The 23,648-nt window shown below is 42.9% G+C and overlaps 1 protein-coding gene across 1 annotated transcript in view; it reads right to left on the reverse strand.

The window, feature by feature from the left end:
• Positions 1-23,648, reverse strand: part of EXPH5 (exophilin 5) — a 95,154-nt gene that overhangs the window by 30,975 nt on the left and 40,531 nt on the right. Inside the window, exons 2-3 of the mRNA XM_025356449.1 lie at positions 10,448-10,608; positions 7,823-7,985 (exon numbers count right to left, since the gene is read on the reverse strand). Coding sequence (XP_025212234.1) covers positions 7,823-7,985; positions 10,448-10,608 — 324 coding nt within the window. The remainder of the gene's footprint in view (positions 1-7,822; positions 7,986-10,447; positions 10,609-23,648) is intronic.

Consider the following 23,648-nt stretch of genomic DNA (forward strand, 5'->3'; position numbering starts at 1 on the left):
CAATGGCGTGATCTCGGCTCACTGCAAGCTCCGCCTCCCGGGTTTCCGCCATTCTCCTGCCTCAGCCTTCCGAGTAGCTGGGACTACAGGCGCCCGCCACCACGCCCGGCTAATTTTTTTTGTATTTTTTAGTAGAGACGGGGTTTCACAGTGTTAGCCAGGATGGTCTCCAACTCCTGACCTCGTGATCCGCCTGTCTCGGCCTCCCAAAGTGCTGGGATTACAGGCGTGAGCCACCGCGCTCGGCCTATCCAAAATCTTTTTTTTTTTTTTTTTTTGAGACGGAGTCTCGCTCTGTCACCCAGGCTGGAGTGCAGTGGCCGGATCTCAGCTCACTGCAAGCTCCACCTCCCAGGTTTACGCCATTCTCCTGCCTCGGCCTCCCGAGTAGCTGGGACTACAGGGGCCCGCCACCTCGCCCGGCTAGTTTTTTGTATTTTTTTTAGTAGAGACGGGGTTTCACCGGGTTAGCCAGGATGGTCTCGATCTCCTCACCTCGTGATCCACCCGTCTCGCAAAATCTTAACATGAGGCCAGGCGCAGTGGCTCACGCCTGTAATCCCAGCTGAGGTGGGCAGATCATTTGAGGTCAGGTGTTTGAGACCAGCCTGGCCAACATGGTGAATCTCTGTCTCTACTAAAAATACAAAAAATTAAGACAATTTTAAAAATCAAAATCTTAACATGACATAAGGCTTTTCTTTAATCTGGCAAACACTGCTGGATAATCCAGTACCCTTCAAGTCTCATCTGCTCACATTCCACTCTTCCACAGGTACCTGTACTCTAGACTTGTCAAATTAATTCCACCTTCATTAAATATTCTCTCATTTCCACACCTTTACAGATACCATTCAGAAATTCTCACTCAATAGAGTAGGGTGGGGCTCAAGAATATCCTTTTCTAACTGGAACCCTGGGTGATTTCCCCCCAAGTGTTGGTGGGGCACACTTTACCCACTGAGGAGGACCTCCACCTGGATAACCACAGGCCATTGAGATCCTACTTGTCCAAAACAGAATCTATGTCCTCCTTCCATTGCAGTCCTTCCTATCCACCTAATCAACAAATCCTGTTGATTCAAACTCAGAAATCCCTCTCAAACCCATCCACATCTCTAACATCTCCCTGACTTTACCCTAGTTAAGACATTTATCATCTTTTGGCTTTTTTGCTGTAATAGCCTCTTAACTGTCCTTTGTGTCCAGGTTTTTGTCCCAATCCAACCAATCCTCTACGCTTTATTCAGAGTGATCCCTATAAACTGAACCATGCCACTTCCCTGCAGACTTCCATTTGCTCTCAGGTGAAAGTTGAAATTTTTTTCTGCATTCATAAAGCCCTGTATGATCTAGTTCCTGCATACTTTCCAGCCTCATAACTCACCTTCCTAGATCCGTTCTGCCATAGGGAGTTTCCTCAGTCAGAGTGGACAGTTCATCACTTCTCTCTCTTCCTTACCCACCACATTCATTTCTTAGGTTCTCATGAGTCTACATTCTTTTTTTTTTTTTTTTTTTTTGAGATGGAGTCTCGCTCTGTCGTTCAGGCTGGAGTGCAGTGGTGCGATCTCAGCTCACTGCAACCTCTGCCTCCCGGGTTCGAGCGATTCTCCCGCCTCAGCCTCCCAAGTATCTGGGATTACAGGCACTCGCCACCACACCTGGCTAATTTGTCTAATTTTTAGTAGAGACGGGTTTTCACCATGTTGGCCAGACTAGTCGTGAACTCCTGACCTCATGATCCACCTGCCTCGGCTTCCCAAAGTGCTGGGATTATAGACGTGAGCCACCTCACCTGGCCTGCATTCTAAATCTTGTATAAATCTGCCCATTCTTTTGTTTTCCTTCTTGTCTCTACCTTAGTTTAGGCCACCATTATCTCAGCAATCTCTACTTGGTCTCCCTGACCCTAATTTTGCCCCCTCAAATCTATTCTTTGCATATGGCTAGAAGAAAGTTTCTCAGTCTCTACACTGTTGACGTTTCTTTGTTGTGGTGATCTGTTGTGAGCATTGTAGGATGTTTAGCAGCATCCCTGGCCTCTACCCACTGGATCCCAATTGCAGCCTGCCCTCTTCAGTTGTGGAAAACAAAAATATTTTCTTTTTATTGAGATAGGGTCTTGCTCTGTTGCCCAGGCTGGAGTGCAGCAGCACAATCACAGTTCACTGAAGCTTGACCTTCTGGGCTTAAGCAATCCTGCTGTCTCAGCCTCCTAAGTAGCTAGGACTACAGGTGTGTGCCACCATGCCTGGCTAATTTTTTAATGTTTTGTAGAGATGCAGCCTGACTATGTTGACCAGGCTAATTTCAAACTCCTGGCCTCAAGTGAGCCTCCTGCCTCAGCCTCCCAAAGCGCTGAGATTAGAGGCAGCCACCACATCTGACCCAAAAATGTTTTCAAACATTGCCAAAATTCCTTTGGGTGACAAAATCATGCTTGGTTGAAAACCACTGAGCTACAGTAATCTCTCTAAAATGAAGACTCAATTATGTCACTTCTCTGTTTAAAAACTGTCAATGGATGCATGTACACACATGGAAATATGCCAAAAGGTTAGTGTTTGTCCAGATGAGCTGGCTTTGGGTGATTTTATCCGTCATATGGATAAAACAAGGAGAAGAGTGGTATTATTTTAAAAGTATTAATGGCTCTCCCCACTGCCCGCAGGAATGAGTCCAAGCTCCTTAGGGGCAGTGCACATATAAGGCCCCTGTGTTGTGGCGTCTGCCAACCTCTCCTCCCCCATCTCTTATCAGCCCTCACCTTGTACTGGGTCACTGAACCTCAGTGACGAGATGAATTCCTGCCTTCTCCACTCTCCGCACTTTGGTTTATGTCATTTCTTTTGCCAAGTGCAGTGTCTGGATTCTTAATTGCCTGGCTTAGTCTTATTTGTTTTTCAAAAATTAGCTCTCCTCTTCCAGGAAGGGATCTTGATCCTCTAGTCTGAGTTAAGTGCTTCTACATTGTTTCCTGGCAGGAACATCATGCACCACCATAGCACTCACCACCTTCTACTGTCATTGTCACTGTACCCAGCTGTTACTTAGGCAGCTAGGCCACATGGCATCCCTGTGTGAATTCTAAAGGGCACCCTTTTCTCAAGACCCCTTCCTGTCATTTGCTGGAAATTGCCATAAGACATGTACAAATCCATGACGGTCATGATGCAAGTGGCACATCCTAAAGTTCTGTGGCGTGCTACCTGCCTGACCTATGCAGCAATATGGTGTTCCCCACTAGAATATAAAATCCTCCAGGCGGGGACTTTGCTTTCATTTCACTGTTTGATTTCCAGCACTTAACATAGGGTCTGATCCAGAGGGGGACAGAAGCTTGATAAATACATGAAAGGGAAGCTATTACCTGGCTTTTAACCCCCATGCCAAAAATTCTGACAGCCCTTACCAGAGTGAGAGGAAGCTAAGCTGCAGCACTTCCTGAACTTGAATGAGTACCCAAATATTCTGGAGAATTAAAAATAAATAAGTAAAGCTCCCTGTGCCTTACTTCAAAAGCACCAGGTTGGAGTCTGATTGTCTGTCTTCATTTAACAATTGCTGATGAGATTCTAATAATGATCGATCAGACCAGCTGGGAACCATAAGCCACCCGGGATAAAACTCAAAACCACTCCCCTTGTCTTGTTTCTCCCTCTTGCCACCACAATGCTGCCATTTATCTGTGGACACCATGCCTGGAATCACAGAAGGAGCATTTCCAAAGAAGGAGCTTGCTTTCTCTGACTTCTCCTGCAATCTAGGTGTCTTAGATTCCTGTGTCTTCCAACTCAGACATAGGCACTCAACTAGCAACAAGCAAGAGTACACAGTAGGGCATTTGGAAGGAGGAGAGAGGGAGGCGGAGAGAAGGGGGGTAACAGAGAGAGAGATCAAGAGACAGAGAGACCAGGAAAAAAAAATGATCTGCCCTTTTAGTTTTCCAAAATAGAATTTGACCTTTTTACTTATGTAACCTAGAGGTTGCAGCTGGACTGTCTGAGCTGTGTACACCCTATGGGTCAGGAAAATTTGGACATGCCTGAGAGTAGCCAGGTGGATCCCCCAAAGCTCTTTGCATCCGAAGGGCAATGCACATCACTTATTCGTAGTAGGGAGGGCATCACTGGAATAATTGGGGGTCTGGAACAAGAAAGGAACAACTATAGATTCTGCTTGGCAGCTAAGAAGACTGCATGTATAAGCTGATGACCTACACCACTGGATGCCCTGTGGAAGGCATTTGTGAGATGACAAAGTTACTGAAATTCTATGGTAGGGGCTGAGCACATGTTACATGCACTAGATACCCCAGAACAAGACCCGTGGAAACATGACTTGCAGGAAGATGTTGAGGGAAAGCTACATGTATATATGTATACTTTTCTTGGATTTATTGGCTAGGAATGTATACATTAAAACAGAAATGGAAAGTATTTTTCTTTTTTCCTGGGGTTGGAGTGGGGTCAATCATTTATGAATAGGATTAAAATCATAATGGGATAATTTGGGAAGTGTATATATTTGAGAAGAGGAGCAAATTGTATTTGAGGCAGAAGTGGTCAATCTTTTTGCTTTTTTTTTTGGAAACAGAGTTTTACTCTGTCACGCAGGCAGGAGTGCAGCGGCATGATTATGGCTCACTGTACCCTCCACCTCCCAGGCTCAAGTGATCCTCCTACCTCACCTTCCCAAGTTGCTGGAACTACAGGCTTGTGCCACCATGCCCAGATAATTTATCTTTTTGGTAGAGATGGGGTTTCAGCATGTTGCTCAAGCTGGTCTCAAAATTCCTGGGCTCAAGTGATCCTTCCGCCTTGCCCTCCCTAAGTGCCGGGATTACAGGCATAAGCCGCCGTGACAGGCCTTTCTTTTTACATTTTTTACAAATTCACCAGGTCACTGTGTTCCTATGGCTTTTTATCTCTGATATTAGGAAATCAGAGCTTGACGATATCATATACTATTATTGGCTAGGCCTTAAAGGGAACAAGTGAATCTGGTGAAATGATGAAGTCCATGTTCTTCTGGGGAGGGCTACCTATTACCCAGTGCATTTCTCAGTTAGAACTAAAGCTTAAAAAAGAGAAAAAAAAAGTCTCTGATAAGCACGTTTTAAAATGCTGATCAGAAGGCTATCTTTCACCTTGTGTTGATTCTTTTTCTCTGATTTGCAAAAGATCCTCTAAATTGCTTTACTGATTTGTTTTCCAGAGCACTGAGTGTGCCAGTCAAGCCCTTGATGGCTTCAGCAAGTAGAAACCTGACTGCTGCCTGCAGAGGATGACTGTGTGTCCCTGGGCCATTTGTCAGTCCCTCCCAGGGTGCTTGTAGGTAAGGAGGAGCTCCTGAATCACAGTCCATTTTGCAGATTGATTTTCTATTTCAGATCAACACTGCTAAAGAAAGTTAGGTTCTACCTGAGATTATAGAGCCCTTCATAATATATGACCTGATTTATATCACCTCCTCACAATACAATGCCCCCTTTAATAAACACTTGTTCTCCCACATATAGGATTCATATCCAAATATTTAGGTCACATTCAAATTTAAAAATAAAAACAGGCCGGGCGCGGTGGCTCAAGCCTGTAATCCCAGCACTTTGGGAGGCCGAGACGGGCGGATCACGAGGTCAGGACATCGAGACCATCCTGGCTAACACGGTGAAACCCCGTCTCTACTAAAAAATACAAAAAAAAACTACCCGGGCGAGGTGGCGGGCGCCTGTAGTCCCAGCTACTCAGGAGGCTGAGGCAGGAGAATGGCGTAAACCCGGGAGGCGGAGCTTGCAGTGAGCTGAGATCCGGCCACTGCACTCCAGCCCGGGCGACAGAGCAAGACTCCGTCTCAAAAAAAAAAAAATAAAAATAAAAACAACATGCTTTTATATTTCATCTTCTGAAACCTCTTAGGAGCAAAATCCAGTGCCTTTAATTATATTCTGCACCAGCAGAAATAATAAATACTTATCAATATCAATAATAATAAAATAAATGTTAAATATTCCATTTATGTTTTGAAAGTAAAATGTATTTGAAGATGACAAATTCTGAAAACTACTAAACACACATAAATATACTTAAATGATCATATTTATTTTATTTCTGCATGTTGTGTCTATGTTTCAATTCTCCCTGTTAAAAGACAGCTGCAAGTATTTCGATATCTAAGAAGAACATTTGCTAAACAGAATGTTGCAAGAGTTTTAATGTTTTCCAGTTTGGTCTATGGCCAAAAAACATGATACCCAAAATGAAGATTATAGATCTATATCTTCTTTGATCCACCTTTGCAATAATTTGCAATATGAGCTTGGAAATAACTTGCCCATAGAATTAACAGGTTCCTCAACTTTTCCCGGTTTACTAATATTAGATGGTTCAGCTATACAACATTCTGCCTTAAAGAAAATCACCTAAGATACAAATGATATCACAAATCCTAGCTATACCGTGCAGTGGAAATATTTTTTTCTCCCTCAAAGAAATATTTACTGTGTAAGAAACATTTTCTCAATTTTAAATCCCCCAAATGCGAGAATCACTAGTCTCTCAAAAATTTTTACAAAGAGAAACGACTCACCTATTTGAAGAGTATTTCCTTGCTAGTGACTCTGGTAGCTACAGTCACATAAATCTACATTGTGGTCAGCTCTTTTTTTCATCAGACAAAAGCAGCCTCGGGTGAAAGCTGGAAGTGAAAAACCCTCCATTCACCCAAGAGGGGAGGACAGTGGTCTGCTAAATCCAGCAGCCTCATCACACGACCCACCAGCTGCTTGCTGCCTCTTGTTCCTCAGCGACAGTGACCTCCAACACCTTTTATTTAGTGCTGCAACACACCGTGTGGTTTGACGGCACACGGAACACATCACGTGCCAAGCCAACACCTTAAGAGGGTGGGAAGCTTTGCAACCAGGAAGACATGCCGAAAATATTTAGCAGTCAGCTCGATTGCACTTAAGCATAGCCTTGCTTGTTTTTCACAAAGTAATCCAACAACATACTGAGTCAAGTGAACTGATTTGCACAGTTCTAAACTGGGAACCATCTGGAACTAAGTTTCCGCTGCTCCAAAAGCTTCTCTTCCCTCACCTTATACATTCTGAGCAAACACATGGGAACAGTATTTCTAGTAACAGTAATCACATTTCCTCCCTCTGTGTTAGAATTCTGTTTTTCTCTAGTCTCTTTGTTCATCTCACATTTTCGCTCACCTAGTCTTTATACCCCAACTCTCCTTATGACCAGGACGTGACCAGGACACATACTCTGCAAAGAAGGAATAGTTTTTATTTAAATATATCTTCCTGGCCAGGGCATAGGCCAGACTCTTGGAGCAGTGGAAAAACTGGCAATCACTATTTCCCAATATTTAACCCATCACTCACCAAATGCACCACCAATGCACGCTGTAGTTTGTTAGAAGTTGGATTTCAGGTGAGCCAAATTTCAAGGTTTCCTAAGAACTTCGTCACTATGCAAGCTAAGCCCCATTTCCTTTGTTATGAATACCAATTGAATTGAAATTCTAAGAACAAACATTAAACACTTTGAACACAAAACAGGCTGCTGGCCTCTGATATCGGATAACAAATTCTAGCCGGGCGAGGTGGCGGGCGCCTGTGGTCCCAGCTACTCCGGAGGCTGAGGCAGGAGAATGGCGTAAACCCGGGAGGCGGAGCTTGCAGTGAGCTGAGATCCGGCCACAGCACTCCAGCCTGGGCGACAGAGCGAGACTCCGTCTCAAAAAAAAAAAAAAAAAAAAAAAAAAAAAAACAAATGGGCCGTAACATGACCTGAGTTTAACTCACCCTTTGTGTCCCAGCGATGGAAGCTTTGAAGTCTCCTTTCCAGATTTCCTGAATGAGAACAGGGAAGCAAATGACGACCTGAAGCTCATCCGGGAAGAAAAAGGTGTTGGCTTTTTTTGATTAGTTACATTTTTAGATCTTGATGTAGGTAATTCTATTGGATCTAAAAAAAAAATTGTAAAAATTTTACATCAATTATTTCCAAGTAAATATACTTGAAAGAATGAAGCCTCTGCTCTTACGTCACTTTCTCCCTCTATGCAGACTAGAAACAGGGCAGGCAACCTCACATGAAGACCTCAGGGACTAAGGGAGTCAGAACCACCTCTCTCCTGCGCCTCTGATGGTTCTGCCGTGTACAGAAAACTCAAATAGCAGGGAACGTTTCCACGTGTACTGTGAATCAAATTCTGTACAGTGTTTTCCTCTCACCCAAGCTAGGAAGTCAGGGACCCCATTCAATTCTCATGCTGCTTAACCATGCTGTCCTTCAGAAGTTTTTATTTCAGTACCTTATCACAATGGTGATAGATACATACTACATAACTTCTTATACTGAAGAAAGTAGAGGAAAAGGAAATTAAGTCATTTAGATTGTTCTTCATTCGTTTCCAAAAATCTATCTCTGTGGATATGTATTTGCTACATCATGGTTTATATATGTGTTTGCATGTAACATATACAGGGTGAGCATCCTAAACCCAAAAAACTTGAAATCCAAAATTCCTCCAAAATCCAAAAAAATTTGAGCACCAACATGATGCTGAAAGAAAATGCTCACTGGAGCCTTTCAGATTAGGGATTTTTGGATTTGGGATGCTCAACTTTTCAGTTTATATAATGCAAATATTTCAAAATCCAAAAAGATCTGAAATCAGAAATACTTCTGGTCCCAAACATGTCAGATAATGGATATTCAACCATTACATATATGTTTATGTAAAATATATATGTATAGATAATATATGGGTATTAAAAATTCAAAGGCAACATCAACATATACAAAATCCATAATATTGGCCAGGCACAGTGGCTCACACCTGTAATCCCAGTACTTTGGGAGGCTGAGATGGGCGGATCACCTGAGGTCAAGAGTTCAAGACCAGCCTGGCCAACATGGAGAAACCCTATCTCTACTAAAAATACAAAAAAATTAGCCAGGCATTGTGGCGCACACCTGTAATCCCAGCCACTCAGGAAGCTGAGGCAGGAGAATCGCTTGAACCTGGGAGGTGGAGGTTGCAATGAGCCAAGATGGCGCCACTACACTCCAGCCTGGGTGACAGCGTGAGACTCCATCTCAAAATAAATAAATAAATAAATAGATAAAATTTTTAAAAATCCATGATATGATAATGATTTTGGACATGCTGACTTTATAAATATTAGGAGAATTTAGGACAAGTGAAAAGTCAAGAGGGTATGTATGGGGGTGATCTAAAAAATCTGAACTGTGAGTCTTTTTACACAGATATGTTTATTATGAGAGTTGCAAGATATTATCAATATAGAAGTTTAGAATTATTTTTACATATTTCATGATGTTACTAATGTTAATAACATGCAAAAAAGTAGTCAATGTGACTCTGCGCCAGTAAAAAGATACTTTATTTCAGTATTTTATAGTTTCTAGTACACTTTGGTTATCTTCGCAATAGCCCTGTGAAAGCAAGTTTTCTTTTTTTCTATATAGAAGGCATTTATTAGAACTCATTCATGGAGTTTACCAAAGTTCCAGAAGTGTGGCAGCTCCTCCACCACCTTCCCTCCCTTCTCTGATCTCTGATTCTCCTTTCCTCCACCCCTCCGCTTTTTCTTCCTCCCCCTTCATCATAGTCATCCCATTTATTTAAGTGCTTACCCTGTTCCAGCTTAGTATTTTATTATTTATTTATTTATTTTTTGAGGTGCAGTCTTACTCTGTTGCCTAGGCCGGAGTGCAGTGGCATGATCTCAGCTCACTGCAACCTCTGCCTCCTAGGCTTAACTAATCCTCCCGCCTCAGCCTCCAGAGTAGCTGGGGCTATAGGTGGGCACCACTACGTCCAGCTAATTTTTGTATTTTTCTGTAGAAATGAGGTTTCCCCATGTTGCCCGGGCTGGTCTCAAACTCCAGGCACCTGCCACCTCCTGCCTCAGCCTCCCAAAGTGCTGGGATTGCAATTGTGAGCCACTGCCCCCGCCCAGCTTAATACACTATACACATAATTTTACTTAATTCTCATAACCACCTTATGAGGTGTAGGTATCATTGTATCCATTTAAAGATGAGGAAACTGAGGTTTACAGAGAGTAAATGACTTGAACAGACTCACATGAATAGAGACAGAGTAGATTTGAATCCAGGCCTCTGTTGACATCACAGTCTATATTCCTACCCACTATGCTATCTTGTCCGATTCAAAAAAACAAAAACAAAAACCAAAAAACCCCAAGACATTATCACAGTAAAATTTCAGTTCACTTTTTTTTAAGTGTATATTGTATTATAAACTTTTGTGGCTTACGACTTTAAAATATTTCTAAACATGGATTGGTTACATTGGAGATCCACTGGGCCATTATCTACAATACTATGCCACAGAAAAAAAGAAACCAACTTTAAATCTAAAGTCTTTTTCTTACCATTTTTTGCCATCTCCTTCCTTAGCCTGTATGTAAGTGGTTGTTTTAACATCTGGCTAACATCTGTTTCGTTGCAAAACTTTTTTCTTTGAATTTCTTCAAACCATTCACCAGTCACTCCCTGAAGCCATCTGATATCCCTCTTTGTCTTCTGAAGTTTGCTGAAATAAAATAAAAACATTAGCGCAGTCTTTATTTATTTTCTTAACATCAAGCTCATCCTTAAATCAATGTACTTTTTTTTTGAGATGGGGGTCTCACTCTGTCACCAGGCTGGAGTACAGTGGCACAACCTCATCTCACTGCAACCTCCACCTCCTGGGCTCAAGTGATCCTCTCACCTCAGCTTCCCAAGTAGCTGAGACCACAGACGCATACCACCATGACCAGCTAATTTTTTCTATTTTTAGTAGACATAAGGTTTCACCATGTTGCCCAGGCTGGTCTCGAACTCCTGAGCTCAAGTGATCTGCATGCCTCAGCCTCCCAAAGTGCTGGGATTACAGGAGTGAGCCACCTGGTCCAGCCTCAATGCACTCTTTAAATTCATTCACATCTAATGCCAATTCATGTGATGGGCTAAACTTTACCTAATGGAGGAGCAGCATAATCTATGAGTCTAGAATAAAAATGGCTCTAATCAGAATTTCCCTTTCAACACTGAATGTATTTTAGGTATATTCTCTTTTTTTTTCTTTTTTAGTATTCTTTGTAAATATGATGGCAAAGTAAAAGTTTTTGCCAGTAGTTAAACTAATCATCAGGCTGATGAGGACAACCTGGATTAAGCAATGTGCTAAAACCTGACCTAATAATGCGATTGAATGATAGATGTTCTAATGACATGCAGAAACTAGAATATTCTCATTTTGATTACTCATTCATTCACTTGTTAATTCATTAAATGTTTATTGAGCAATGTTAATCAATTTAGTGTTTATGAGGCCCCAGGTAGGCAATGGATTCAACAGTGAATGTAACAAATAGGATACTTGCTTGTCCATCCAGTGGTCAAAGATAAAAGCTAACATGCAGAAAAGAAATTATTGAATGTAACACTCTTGTTATTATGATTATTATTTTTTGAGACAGAGTCTCTCTCTGTCACCCAGGCTGGAGCGCAGTGGTGTAATCTTGGCTCACTGCAACCTCTGCCTCCCGGGTTCAAGTGATTCTCCTGCCTCATCCTCCTGAGTAGCTGGGATTACAGGCGCCCGCCACCACGCCTGGCTAATTTCTGTATTTTTAGTAGAGACGGGGTTTTGCCATGTTGACCAGGCTGGTCTTGAACTCCTGACCACAAATGATCACCCCTGCCTCTGCCTCCCAAAGTGCTGAGATTACAGGCGTGAGCCACCGCACCCTGCCAAATATAATGGTCTTAGATAATGAAGTTCTTTACACACAAAAACACAAAAGCCCATGAGTGAGCACAGGTCTAATGCAAAGGTAGTGGGGTAATTTGAGATGGACAGAAAAGCCACGTGGCGCACAAATATGTCTGCCCCATATTGTCAGAACATGTGGCCTGAAATCCTATTACTTTTTTTTCTTCTCTCCTCCCCTTTCCTGCCCAATTCTCTTTCAAATGAAAATGCTGCTTTAAGTTCTTAATTAAATCACCAGTTGTTGTGATTTATTAATACTTTTTTCAAAGTAGATCATTTTGCTCTATTTAAGGAAGACTCTAGAACTGTTTGGAAATGAGAGGTCCCTAATTCAGAGGGAGATGTTCCTGGACGGAGGCAAAATGAACAGAAAGTGGAGTCTGAAGAACATGATGACAAAGCTTATAGAGTGGTTGCTTTTAGATAGCACTAATGAAAAAGTTAGGCAAGTTGTTGGGTTCCAACCCTGGGAGATTCTGCTGCTTTGAAAAGTATTCCGTGTGGCTCAGCAGCTGTTATCCTTTATCCAGGGTCTGCTGTACAGCACAGTGTTAGGGTCTTTGTATTGCTAAGGAGCTGAAGAGCAAGATATTTGCGAAGTGGCAAATCTGGAGTTAAAAGGCAATGAACTGAGATGGCTGCAACTCAGGCTCCTGCTTGGGGCTATGATACTGCTATTTTATAAAATATTCAAGAAAGGAGCCAGAGGTCACCCTGCCCAGACTTGCATTTTGCAAAGCACTAGACAGCAATCAACATGTTCAACTTACAGAATTTGCATTGGTGCCTCAATGCAAATTTTTTGCCATTTCCTCCCTCTGATGCCTGGTACTCCTGTCTCTATCGCTACTTCATTTACTAACAGAGCAGACTAAGAGATCCTAAGTATCTGCTTCTAACCAATACTGGCTGCCTCTAACTTATGAACACCTCACTTACTAATGACCCACATTTGTACACGATCTCCCCTTCCTTGGAGCCCTCCCTAATTGTCAGTTCCCCAAAAGCTGGCACCACCTTTCTCTGTTTCTGAAAACATCGGTCTCATTTCAGGAGACAGTCAAGCTACTTGACTTAGAAATGTTTCATATAAACAACATTTTCCCCCATACGGGCTTGGTGTAATATTGACTGTCTTTTTACACATTTTCTTTATTTCTGCATTTATTTCTAGAGACAACGTCTCACTCTGTTGCCCAGGCTGGAGTGCAGTGGTGCGATTATAGATCACTGAAGCCTTGACCTCCTATGCTCAAGTGATCCTCTGGCCTCAACCTCCCCAGTAGCTGTGTAGCAGGACAAGCTGCAGACAAAACTCCTCAGACACCGGATTAAAGAAAGAAGAGGTTTTTATTCGGCCGGGAGTGTCGGCAGACTGGCGTCTTAAGAGCCGAGCTCCCCGAAAAAGAAATTCTTGGCCTTTTTAAAGGCTTACAACTTTAAGGGGTCCACGTGAAAGGGTCGTGATAAATCGAGCAAGCGTGGGAAACGTGACTGGGGGCTACATGCATCAGCTAACAGAACAAAAAGTTTTACAATGTTTTTTTCATACAGTGTCTGGAATTTACAGATAACACAAGTAGTTTAGGTCAGGGTTGATGTTATTATTATCACTTTTTTTTAACTCCTAGGGCCGGATGGTTGTGCCAAGGTTGTCTGGCTATTTATCTTACTTTTGTTTCTTTCTAACTTTTTGCTTTCTCTCTTTCCTCCTGTCTTGTGAACTAGGCAAGGTGCGGGGAGGAGGGCAGCAGGAGTAGTAGCGGTCTCCTTCCTTAGCTGGGACCACCGTCCCTGACTAATTTTTGTAGAGACAGAATCTCACTCTGTTGCCCAGGCTTGCCTTGAACTCCTGGCCTCAAGCGATCCTACCGCTTCAGCCTCTCAAACTGTTGAGATTACAAGTGTGAGCCACCATGCCGAGCCCTGACTCTCTTTTAAAAGTAATCACAGTTCACTTAATCGTACCTCAAGCTTTCCTTCCACGGTTGTGTACATATCCACCACTGCCTGCCTCTTTTCTGTCTTCTGGCCAGTGAAGCCAGAAATCTGTATTTCCCTGAAAGTACTCATACACTTTGAAATCCACACCAGGAAATTTATCTTACAGCAATAATCCCACCCCAAGAACATTAATTTAACTGAGCAACTGAGTTGTTAACAATAATTATGTAGACAACATAGAATCCTGGGAAAATGCACATGACATAACATGAAGCAGGAAAATGAAAATACAACATTTATCTATGATTATAGCTATGTAAAAATGATTCGCCTTTTGGGCACACTGAAAAAAAAAAGTTGAAAACACCTGATGTTTTAGAGTAGATTAATTATAGGTATCATTTCTATTTTTAGCTTATTATTTTTCGTTTTATTTTTTTATTATACAATATCTACAATATATGGAGCTATTTCTTCTTTTTGTTTAATTGTGAATTTTTATTTGTGTTTTCACTTTTCCATAAATTTTTTTTTTCTGGAGACAGAAAGAAATCAGTAATATTGTCATAATCTGAACACAGTCAATATTATTCTTTCGGTGTGATTTGTCTGCTGCATTTCTCACACAATTGAGATAAAATATATCCAGGCTGGGCGCGGTAGCTCACACCAGTAATCCCAGCACTTTGGGAGGCCAAGGGAGGAGGATTGCTTGAGTCCAGGAATTCAAGAGCAGCCTAGGCAACATGGTGAGACCCTGTCTCTACAAAAAGTTTAAAAGTTAGCCAGGTGTGGTTGCTTGCACCTGTGGTCCCAGCTACTTGGGATGCTGAGATATATATATAATATTCAATATAGGTTTGTGGAAGGCCTCCTATGGTGCAAATGCTGGCATACAATGGTGGCATACAGTGGTGAGCTCCCACCCTAGACAGATTACAGTCTAGTGGGAGAGACAGATATGAATCCAATAACAATATTGACATAAGGTAACAAATAGTGGTAAATATGACTTACTCACTCAACACACATTTGAACCCTGGGGAAAGAACAGTGAACAAGTCCCTGCCTTCATGAGATTTAAATTCTGCTGGAGTGGGGGTGTGTGTCAGGGGGAAACAATAAAAAAGTAAATAGGGGTGGGTGTGGTTGCTCTTGTCTGTAATCCCAGTGCTTTGGGAAATAAGGTGGGAGGATCACTTGAGGCCAGGAGTGAGAGACCAGCCTGGCCAACATAGCGAAAACCCATTTCTACAAAAAATTTAAAAATTAGCCAGGTGTAGTGGTGTGCTCCTGTAGTCCCAGCTGTTCAGGAGGCAGAGGCAGGATGATCCCTTGAACCCAGGAGTTGGAGGCTCAGTGACCTAGGATCACACCACTGCACTCAGCCTGGGCAAAAGAGTGAGACCTGGTCTAAAAAAATAGTAAATAGGCTGGGCACAGTGGCTTACACCTGTAATCCCAGTACATTGGGAGGCCAAGGCAGGCAGATCATGAGGTTAGAAGATCGAGACCATCCTGGCTAACACAGTGAAACCCCATCTTTACTAAAAATACAAAAAGTGAGCTGGGTGTGGTGGCACACGCCTGTAGTCTCAGCTACTCAGGAGGCTGAGGCAGGAGAATCGCTTGAACTCGGGAGGTGGAGGATGCAGTGAGCCAAGATCGTACCACTGCACTCCAGCCTGGGTGACACAGCGAGACTCTGCCTTGAAAAAACAAAACAAAACAAAACAAAAACCAGTAAATAGCTGCTGAGAGAGCATATAACAAGGACCTGGGCTGAGGCACCACCAGTGAAGATTTCCCTGAGATGACATCGGGCTGGAAGAATGAAGGACAAAGGATGAGGCCAAAGGGTCATGGCAGAAGGGTCTGGGAGAGAGCTTTCCAGGCAGAGGGGTAGCCTCTGTAGAGCAACAAGTGCACCCAGAGAAGAAGTAAGGAACTGAAGTAAGGCCTGTGTAGCTGGAGTGCGGGGACAGAGAGGAAGCCCAAGTAAACAGAAAGACAGGCAGCTGTTAGAGAACATAGCATTAGGGGTAAGGTTCTGCGGTTTGGTGTTTGGTCATGGAACAATGATTGATGGCTCAGCAGGGGCAAGACACATTGGATTTGCATTTTTGAAAGATCATCCTAGCTGCAGGTAGAGAGTAGATTCCAGTGGAGGGCAGGAGACCAGTCGGGATACTTGTAGGATCTAAAAGAAAGAGGTGCTTGCTCAGACCAGGATGGTAGTGGGGAAGCTGGAGAAAAGTGGAAAGTGTTCAGGGTGACTTAAGGTGAAAAGTGACCCCCAAGTAATGGCGTTTTGGGGAGTAGGGGTAGACACACATCAAAGAAGATTCCTAGACTTCTGATTTACAGAAGTGCATAGAAGATGCCACTCACAAGCCAGGCACGGTGGCTCACGCCTGTAATCCCAGCACTTTGGGAGGCCGAAGCGGGTGGATCACGAGGTCAGGAGATCGAGACCAGCCTGGCTAACACGGTGAAAGCCCGTCTCTACTAAAAATAAAAAAAGAAAAAAAAAAGAAAAAAATTAGCTGGATGTGTGGCAGGCACCTGTAGTCCCAGCTACTTGGGAGGCTGAGGCAGGAGAATGGCGTGAACCCAGGAGGTGGAGCTTGCAGTGAGCTGAGATGGCACCACTGCACTCCAGCCTGGATGACAGAATAAGACTCTGTTTCAAAAAAAAAAAAAAAGAAGATGCCACTTACAGATATCATGCATATATAATGTTTAAAAACCCAAAAGTTAACACTGCAAAAACTTAACATTACCGAAACTTAAATAACACCTTGAACATCACTCATCTTCAGAGCAATCATTAAGTATTTGCATAATATTCAAGCTAGTATGTTTTCCATCCTTCATTTATTATTCTCCTCATCCAGGACATTGAAAATTTTCTTTATAAATATTGCTGTAATAAATATCATTGTGCATTTTCTATTTTTATAGTGTCTGTCAGACATGAAAGTAGAATGACTGGGCCAAAGAGTCAAAACATTTCTGTGATTTTTTTTTTAAAGTTAAATTTTATTTTTTCTAGAGACAGGGTCTCACTCTGTTATCCAGGCTGGAGTGCAGTGGTGCCATCACAGCTCACTGCAGCCTCAAACTCCTGGGCTCAAATGACTCTCTTGCCTCAACCTCTTGAGAACTAGGACTACAGTTGCACGCTGCTATGCCCAGCTAATATTTTAGTTTTTTGTAGAGATAGAGCTCTCACTCTGTTGCCCAGGCTGGTCTCTCACTCTTGGCCTCAATTGATCCTCCCACCTTGGCATCCCAAAGTGCTGGGATTACAGGCATGAACAACAGACCCCAGCCCTTTTTGTCATTCTTTATACATACTACCATACTAGCTACACCAATATCATTTATGCCAGCAATGTACAAGTCTGCCACTAGGCATCCTTAGAAGATAAGGTATTATTTCAAGTATTTTTATTTTTCTAATTTAATATTTTGGTGGTACTATTTATAATTGTTAGTAATTATTTTTCTTTTTAAGAATCTTTCTTTTCTTTGTTTAATAAAATGTTACATTTCTTTGATAATAGGAAGGCTTGAACTCTTCCTTTAGGTCTGTTTAGTAATTATACTTTGTGATTTGGCAATTGTATATTTTGTCAATTTATAAATCAGTGTCTTAGCTGGGTGTGGTGGCTCATGCCTGTACTCCCAGCACTTTGGGAGGCTGAGGCAGGTGGATCACTGAGGTCAGGAGTTCAAGACCAGCCTGGTCAACATGGTGAAACCCCGTCTCTACTAAAAATACAAAATTAGCCAGGCTTGGTGGTGGGCGCCTGTAATCCCAGCTACTCAGGAGGCTGAGGCTGAGGCAGGATAAACACTTAAACACAGGAGAGGGAGGTTGCAGTGAGCCGAGACTGCGCCACTGCACTCTAGCCTGGGTGACAGAGTGAGACTCCATCTTTAAAAAAAAAACAACTCAGTGTCTCAGAGTTCTTTATTGGAATAAGAAATGTTTAATTTTAAAAAGCTCATTTTTCTTATGTGTTTTAAATAAAGTTTTTGACTTTTTTTTCCTGTTTTTGATCATCGTCTTATTGTGATGAGATTGACTTTCATTTTGATTAAATTTTGAATGTTGAGCTATACAAACCCTACTCTGGTTAGGGCTGTTGGAAGTAAAATATAAATAATCCATGGATACGTTTATGCTAGTATTTGTTTCCTGAAGATAGTGAGAAATGAAATTCAGACAGTAGTGGCATGCAGATACATGAAGGGGGCAAGATTTTGAAGAAATTCAAATATTTTTAAAGCAGAAATATTTCAAGGATGACTCTAGGGATGGCTGTCAGGAAAGTGATTAACAGGTACAGTCGTCAGCCAGGATATTCAAGGTTCCGGTAGTCGATAATGGCATCATGTTTACTATTACCAAGGAAGCAACACAGAAATAGTTTTGGCCTTTGATGTAAGGATGACCCAGGAAGAGAAAATATGACACAAAAGTCTAAACTCAAACTCTCTGGGTACCTGTAATTCATCTTCTTAACCCTACACACCCAAGATCCCCAGGAAGTATAGTTTGTACATTTACAATGGTTTACTGAGCTTCTGGTACTAAAAGGAGCACAACAATTATAAAATCAGCGGTCTAGATTCGTTCATTTACTTTAAAAAACCATCAAATAAGCTAGACATTAGCAAGTAAGAAAAAAATCTAAACATAAAGTGGAAATGCGGTGACGTGAATCTTGAGGACCGTACTTTCTATTCCCGCTAGTCCCAGTTTGACAAAGATAACATTTGTTTGTAAACAGAATACAACCAACTTCACAACCAGCCTGCACAAGGCTCTTCCTCTTCCATGTGGGCTTGTTATATATTCAGTGCCAATTGGGACGGACAGTCCACTTTATGCCAATGAGAACCTCAGGGTTGAGAATGACATACATACAGGGAAATTACTAATACACAGCTTGCCTGCTTAATTAGTCCAGCTTGACTCAACATATCACAAGGAACTGTTGTCTACACTTCTAATTTGTTTTACCCTGAGGCTGATCAACTTGATTAAATTAAATCAGGTCTTTTCTTGCTGGGCCAGAGGCCCAGCCCTCTGCTCCAAGTCAAAATGTCCTTTCTTCATTCACATGAATCTGTCTGCGAAATGCTGCCTTGGATTTCACCTTAGCACCTCATGAATACGCCACTCCTCTTATATTCCTATTCCTGAGTTAAACTTATTTTTCCTTTATTTCCAGCCTTGAGTTTTGACACCCACCTCCCCCTCCTCTCTGTCTTTCCCAGCTTAGTCCTTGCTGACATTTGCTTGTCACTTTTGTTTGTCTTTATTCTGAGCAAGGGTTTGTGCCCATCTTTTCTCCATGACAAATTAATTGTGTACTAACCATTTAGAACATGCTCAGTAAATGATAGCTGTCCGTTTATCTCCCAGTCGTCGTTTGTAAGTAATTCATTGGCCCCACTTGTCTGCTCCTTGTTAATGAAACCCTCCCTGGCCCATTCTTGAGTTACTATCAGATGGGAGGAGACAGAGCCCAGGAGTAGTGTCAGGTTCTAGCTGGGTGATCTTGGCCAAATATTTAACTTTCTTGGTTTTTCTTACCCACTTGTCAAAGAGGAATAAATGATGGGTAGATTGTTTACAAATAATTCCTCTACAATTCCTATCATTCCTGGAGGTACACTCCTTGGCAATGGAGTCTTGCTCTGTCGCCCAGGCTGGAGTGCAGTGGCGGGATCTCAGCTCACTGCAAGCTCCGCCTCCCGGGTTCACGCCATTCTCCTGCCTCAGCCTCCTGAGTAGATGAAACTACAGGTGCCCGCCACCTCGCCTGGTTAATTTTTGTATTTTTAGTAGAGACGGGGTTTCACCGTGTTAGCCAGGATGGTCTCGATCTCCTGACCTCGTGATCCACCCACCTCGGCCTCCCAAAGTGCTGGGATTACAGGCGTGAGCCACTGCACCCGGCTGAGGCAAGGTCTCTTTAACCTCTTTCTTAGTCGTTGTCAGGAAAGTGGATGAACAGGTACAGTCAACAGTCAGAAAATTCAAGGTTCGGGTAGTCAGTGATGGCATTGTGTTTACTATTACCAAGGAAGCAAAACAGAAAGAGTTCTGGCCTTTGAAGTGAGACTGACCCAGGACAACTGCTGTTAAGAGGCACCTCCCTTCACCTCCTCCTGGAATCTGGGCCAGACTCGCACTTGCTAAAACCAATAGAACATGGTGGAAGTGAAACTGAGATTTCTGAATCCCGGCCTCAATGTATCTTACAGCTTCTGCTCTCTTCCTCTTGAGACCTTGAGACTTCTGTATAAGGAAGCTTGGGTTGGTCTCCTTGAGGATGAGACCGTGCACAGAAAGAGGCCTAGCAGAGAGCCATTGCTAACTACCCAACATGTGGGTGAAGGCATCTTAGACCATCCAGACCCAGCCAGGCTGTCATAGTGGTGCCCAATGTGTGATCCCGGGCAACCCACCTAGCTGAGTCCAGCCCAAATGGCTAGCCCATAGAATGCTAAGCTAATAAACAGAAGTAGTTTTAAGCCTTTAAATTTTGGGGTGAGACTGGGAGCGGTGGCTCACACCTGAAATACCAGCACTACTTTGGGAGGCCGAGACAGGCGGATGACTTGAGGCCAGGAGTTTGAGACCAACCTAGCTAACATGGAGAAACCCTGTCTCTACTAAAAATACAGAAATTAGCCGGGCGTGGTGTTGCACTCTTGTAATCCCAGCTCCTCGGGAGGCTGAGGCAGGAGAATTGCTTGAACCCGGGAGGTGAGGTTGCAGTGAGCCAAGACTGTGCAACTGCACTCCAGCCTGGGGAACAGAGTGAGAGTTCGTCTCAAAAAAACAAATAAATAAAAATAAAAATAAATTTTGGGGCGGTTCGTTATGTATAAATTGAAAAAAACATGCATACAGATGAGGTTATCTTGAAGATATCTCCCAGTCTAAAATCTATGATCAGAAAAACCTCAACATTCCTACATCACATCCAAATCATTGAGAAATCTCATAAAGCCGAAAGAGGTCTCCAGATATAATCTGGCCAAACACCCTGTCTTCTGGTGAAATAATACCAATAAAAAATAATAACCGACGATATGAATTGAGCTCTTGCCACCTGCTGGATTTTGCAGTCCTTATTGCCAGTTCTCACCCTAACACTGCTCCAGCACCGTCCTCATTTACAGAGAGAACGTGGCAGTTCTGCTGGAGCTGCCGAACTGAGACGTGAACCCACACGCCTCTGAGTCTAAAACCCATGTTCTCCTAACCGTGTATCTCATTGTCTGTGGGCACTATTAATCCCACTAATAAACAATGCAATTGATATAAACTTACAGTGACTTTTGCCAATTAAACAGGCAGTAACGAGAATTCAGATATGATTGAAGAGAGAGCAGTTATGCAAGTTTTGAAAACAAACAATTCCCTAAGCCAGGAATAGCTTCCATTTTCTTGTCAGAAAAATCTCAAATGTTTCTCAAAATAGTTCCCTTTATCAGCTCCCCTTGCCAAGGGCATCCATTCCTCTTTTTGATGTTCTCACTTCTGTTTTTATCTCCTCTCTGACATCTCTGACATTTCTCTTTCACTTTTCTTACTCCCTTGCTTCTGTACACACATTTTTTTTTCTTTCACATCTTCGCTGATCTTCGCTGACCTGACCATCTTGTTACACCTTGTTCTCCTTCCAGGCAGCTAAGCACCCCAATCTCTATCAACCCTCCACTCCAACCTTCAAGGACGTCTTGCCAAATAGTCCCTTGATCTCCTACAAGTTCAGCCATCAGCCAACCCCAGAATAAAGTTTCCAATGACACCGAATCCTGTGAAAGTGAATTTGTCCCTTGATTTGCAGATCAAAGCAGTTTTAAAGTTTTCCTCCCACGCAGGAATCCAAACATAATTTTGTCCTATTGCCCAGCAACCACGACACACAGAAAAGCACAAATGGAGAGGAAGGGGCAGGAACTGTATCCCGAGTCAGAGCTTAAACATCGGGCCAGTGTCATCATGAAGGATGGATCAGGATGTCCAAGCAAGAGCCTTTTCAAAACCCTGAAGCCCCAAGAGACTCACCACCTGGGGAGAGTGTGGCTTTCTGTTCTCCTACTTCAGAAAGGTGATACTTCCAGGTAACAGGTTTCTTACCACTCACCCTCCAGGGAAAGCTTTAGAACAACTGTTGTGCAGTCCCTGTCAGAAAGAGGCAGAGTGAAGGAAGAGAAAGCCTTGTGGCTCAGTGGCTGCACCAGCAGCTTCATCATCCGGGGCCTGGTCTCTCTCCCTGTTGATCTTCTGAAAAGATTGTTATTTGAGAGCCTTTGTCCCTGACATCAGAGCCTGTTCTTTGGTTCAGCCCATGGCCAAGACTCAGGGAGGGGCAAGAATTAGAAAAAGCAAGCAAGTATATTGAAAAAAAGCAAGCAAGTATATTGTTCTTTTCATAAGGGTAAAGTTAAATCATACACGGAAGTCTGAAGGAAGGGAAGCTCAGATAAGGAAAAGTGGTCAACTTTATAAAGCAAGCAAGCAGCAACAACAGTATAACAGCAGCAGCCTTTAGGACTCAAAGAGAGGCAACAAAATAATGGTACCAGCTTTTAAACCAAGCTGGATAATAAAGCCCACTTCAGCTCCATGGATGGCTGTAATAGAGACTGCCTACTCTAGCATAAAAAGCAGTATTTTCTGTATTTAAAAAATTGACCATTGTATGGTAGCTCATGTCTGTAATTCCAGCGCCTTTGGGAAGCCAAGGCGGAAGGATAGCTTGAGCCCAGCAGTTTGAGACCAGCAACGTAATGAGACTCTGTCTCTACAAAAAACCCCAAACAAATGAACAAAACTAGCTGGGCATGCTAGTGCGTGCCTGTAATCCCTGCTATTCAAGAGGCTGAGGTGGGAGAATCTGAGCTCAGGAGGTCAAGGCTGCAGTGAGCTGAGATCGTGCCACTGCACTCCAGCCTGGGTGAAAGAAAAGAACAAAAAAGGCCAGGTGCAGTGGCTCATGCCTGTAATCCCAGCACTTTGGGAGGCCGAGGTGGGCAGATCACTTGAGGACAGGAGTTTGAAATCAGCCTGGCTAACATGGTGAAACCCCGTCTCTATAAAACATACAAAAAAAAATTAGCCAGTGTAATGGCGGGTGCCTGTAATCCCAGCTACCTGGGGAGGCTGAGGCAGGAAAATTGCTTGAACTGGGGAGGCAGAGGTTGCAGTGAGCTGAGATTGTGCCACTGCACTCCAGCTTGGGCGACAGAGTGAGACCGTATCTAAAAAAAAAAATAAAAAATACAATAAATTGACCATTGCAATCTTTTGGATGTTTCTTTTTACAAAACATCTAGAAACTCACAACAGAAAGAAAAGATAAGTTATCTAAGTAGCAATAAGGATGTGTAATTCCGTTCTGGTTCAGAGCACAGTGATTGGTCTCTCACCAATAGTCGCCCTTGACCAACAGTCACCCTCAAGAAGGCGCTGTAGAAAGGACTAGCTGTCCACCCTGAGGTCAGACTTAGGGTTTAAGTGACAGTCCCTCTTGTAGCTCATCAGAGCTCTTCTGTCTTCCTAGGTTTACGTGATCCCTTTTTGAATTTATACCTTTTACCTGAGCCAGCTCGGAAATCACCCACTGTCACTTCTGTATTTACCAAATCACATTTAATTACTTGTCATGTGCCTATTTGGTTGTGTCACCAGGCCGTCAGCTCCTTGAGGACAGGTGCTGTGTCTCATTTGTTTTGGTATCCCCAGGGTCTAGCATGGTCCCAGACTCATGGTCGATCAATATATATTTGCTCCATCTAGGGGATAATGAATGAGTTCTACCAACTTACTTTGC

The sequence above is a fragment of the Theropithecus gelada genome, chromosome 14 (genome assembly GCF_003255815.1).
Source record: "Theropithecus gelada isolate Dixy chromosome 14, Tgel_1.0, whole genome shotgun sequence".
Lineage (NCBI taxonomy): Eukaryota > Metazoa > Chordata > Mammalia > Primates > Cercopithecidae > Theropithecus > Theropithecus gelada.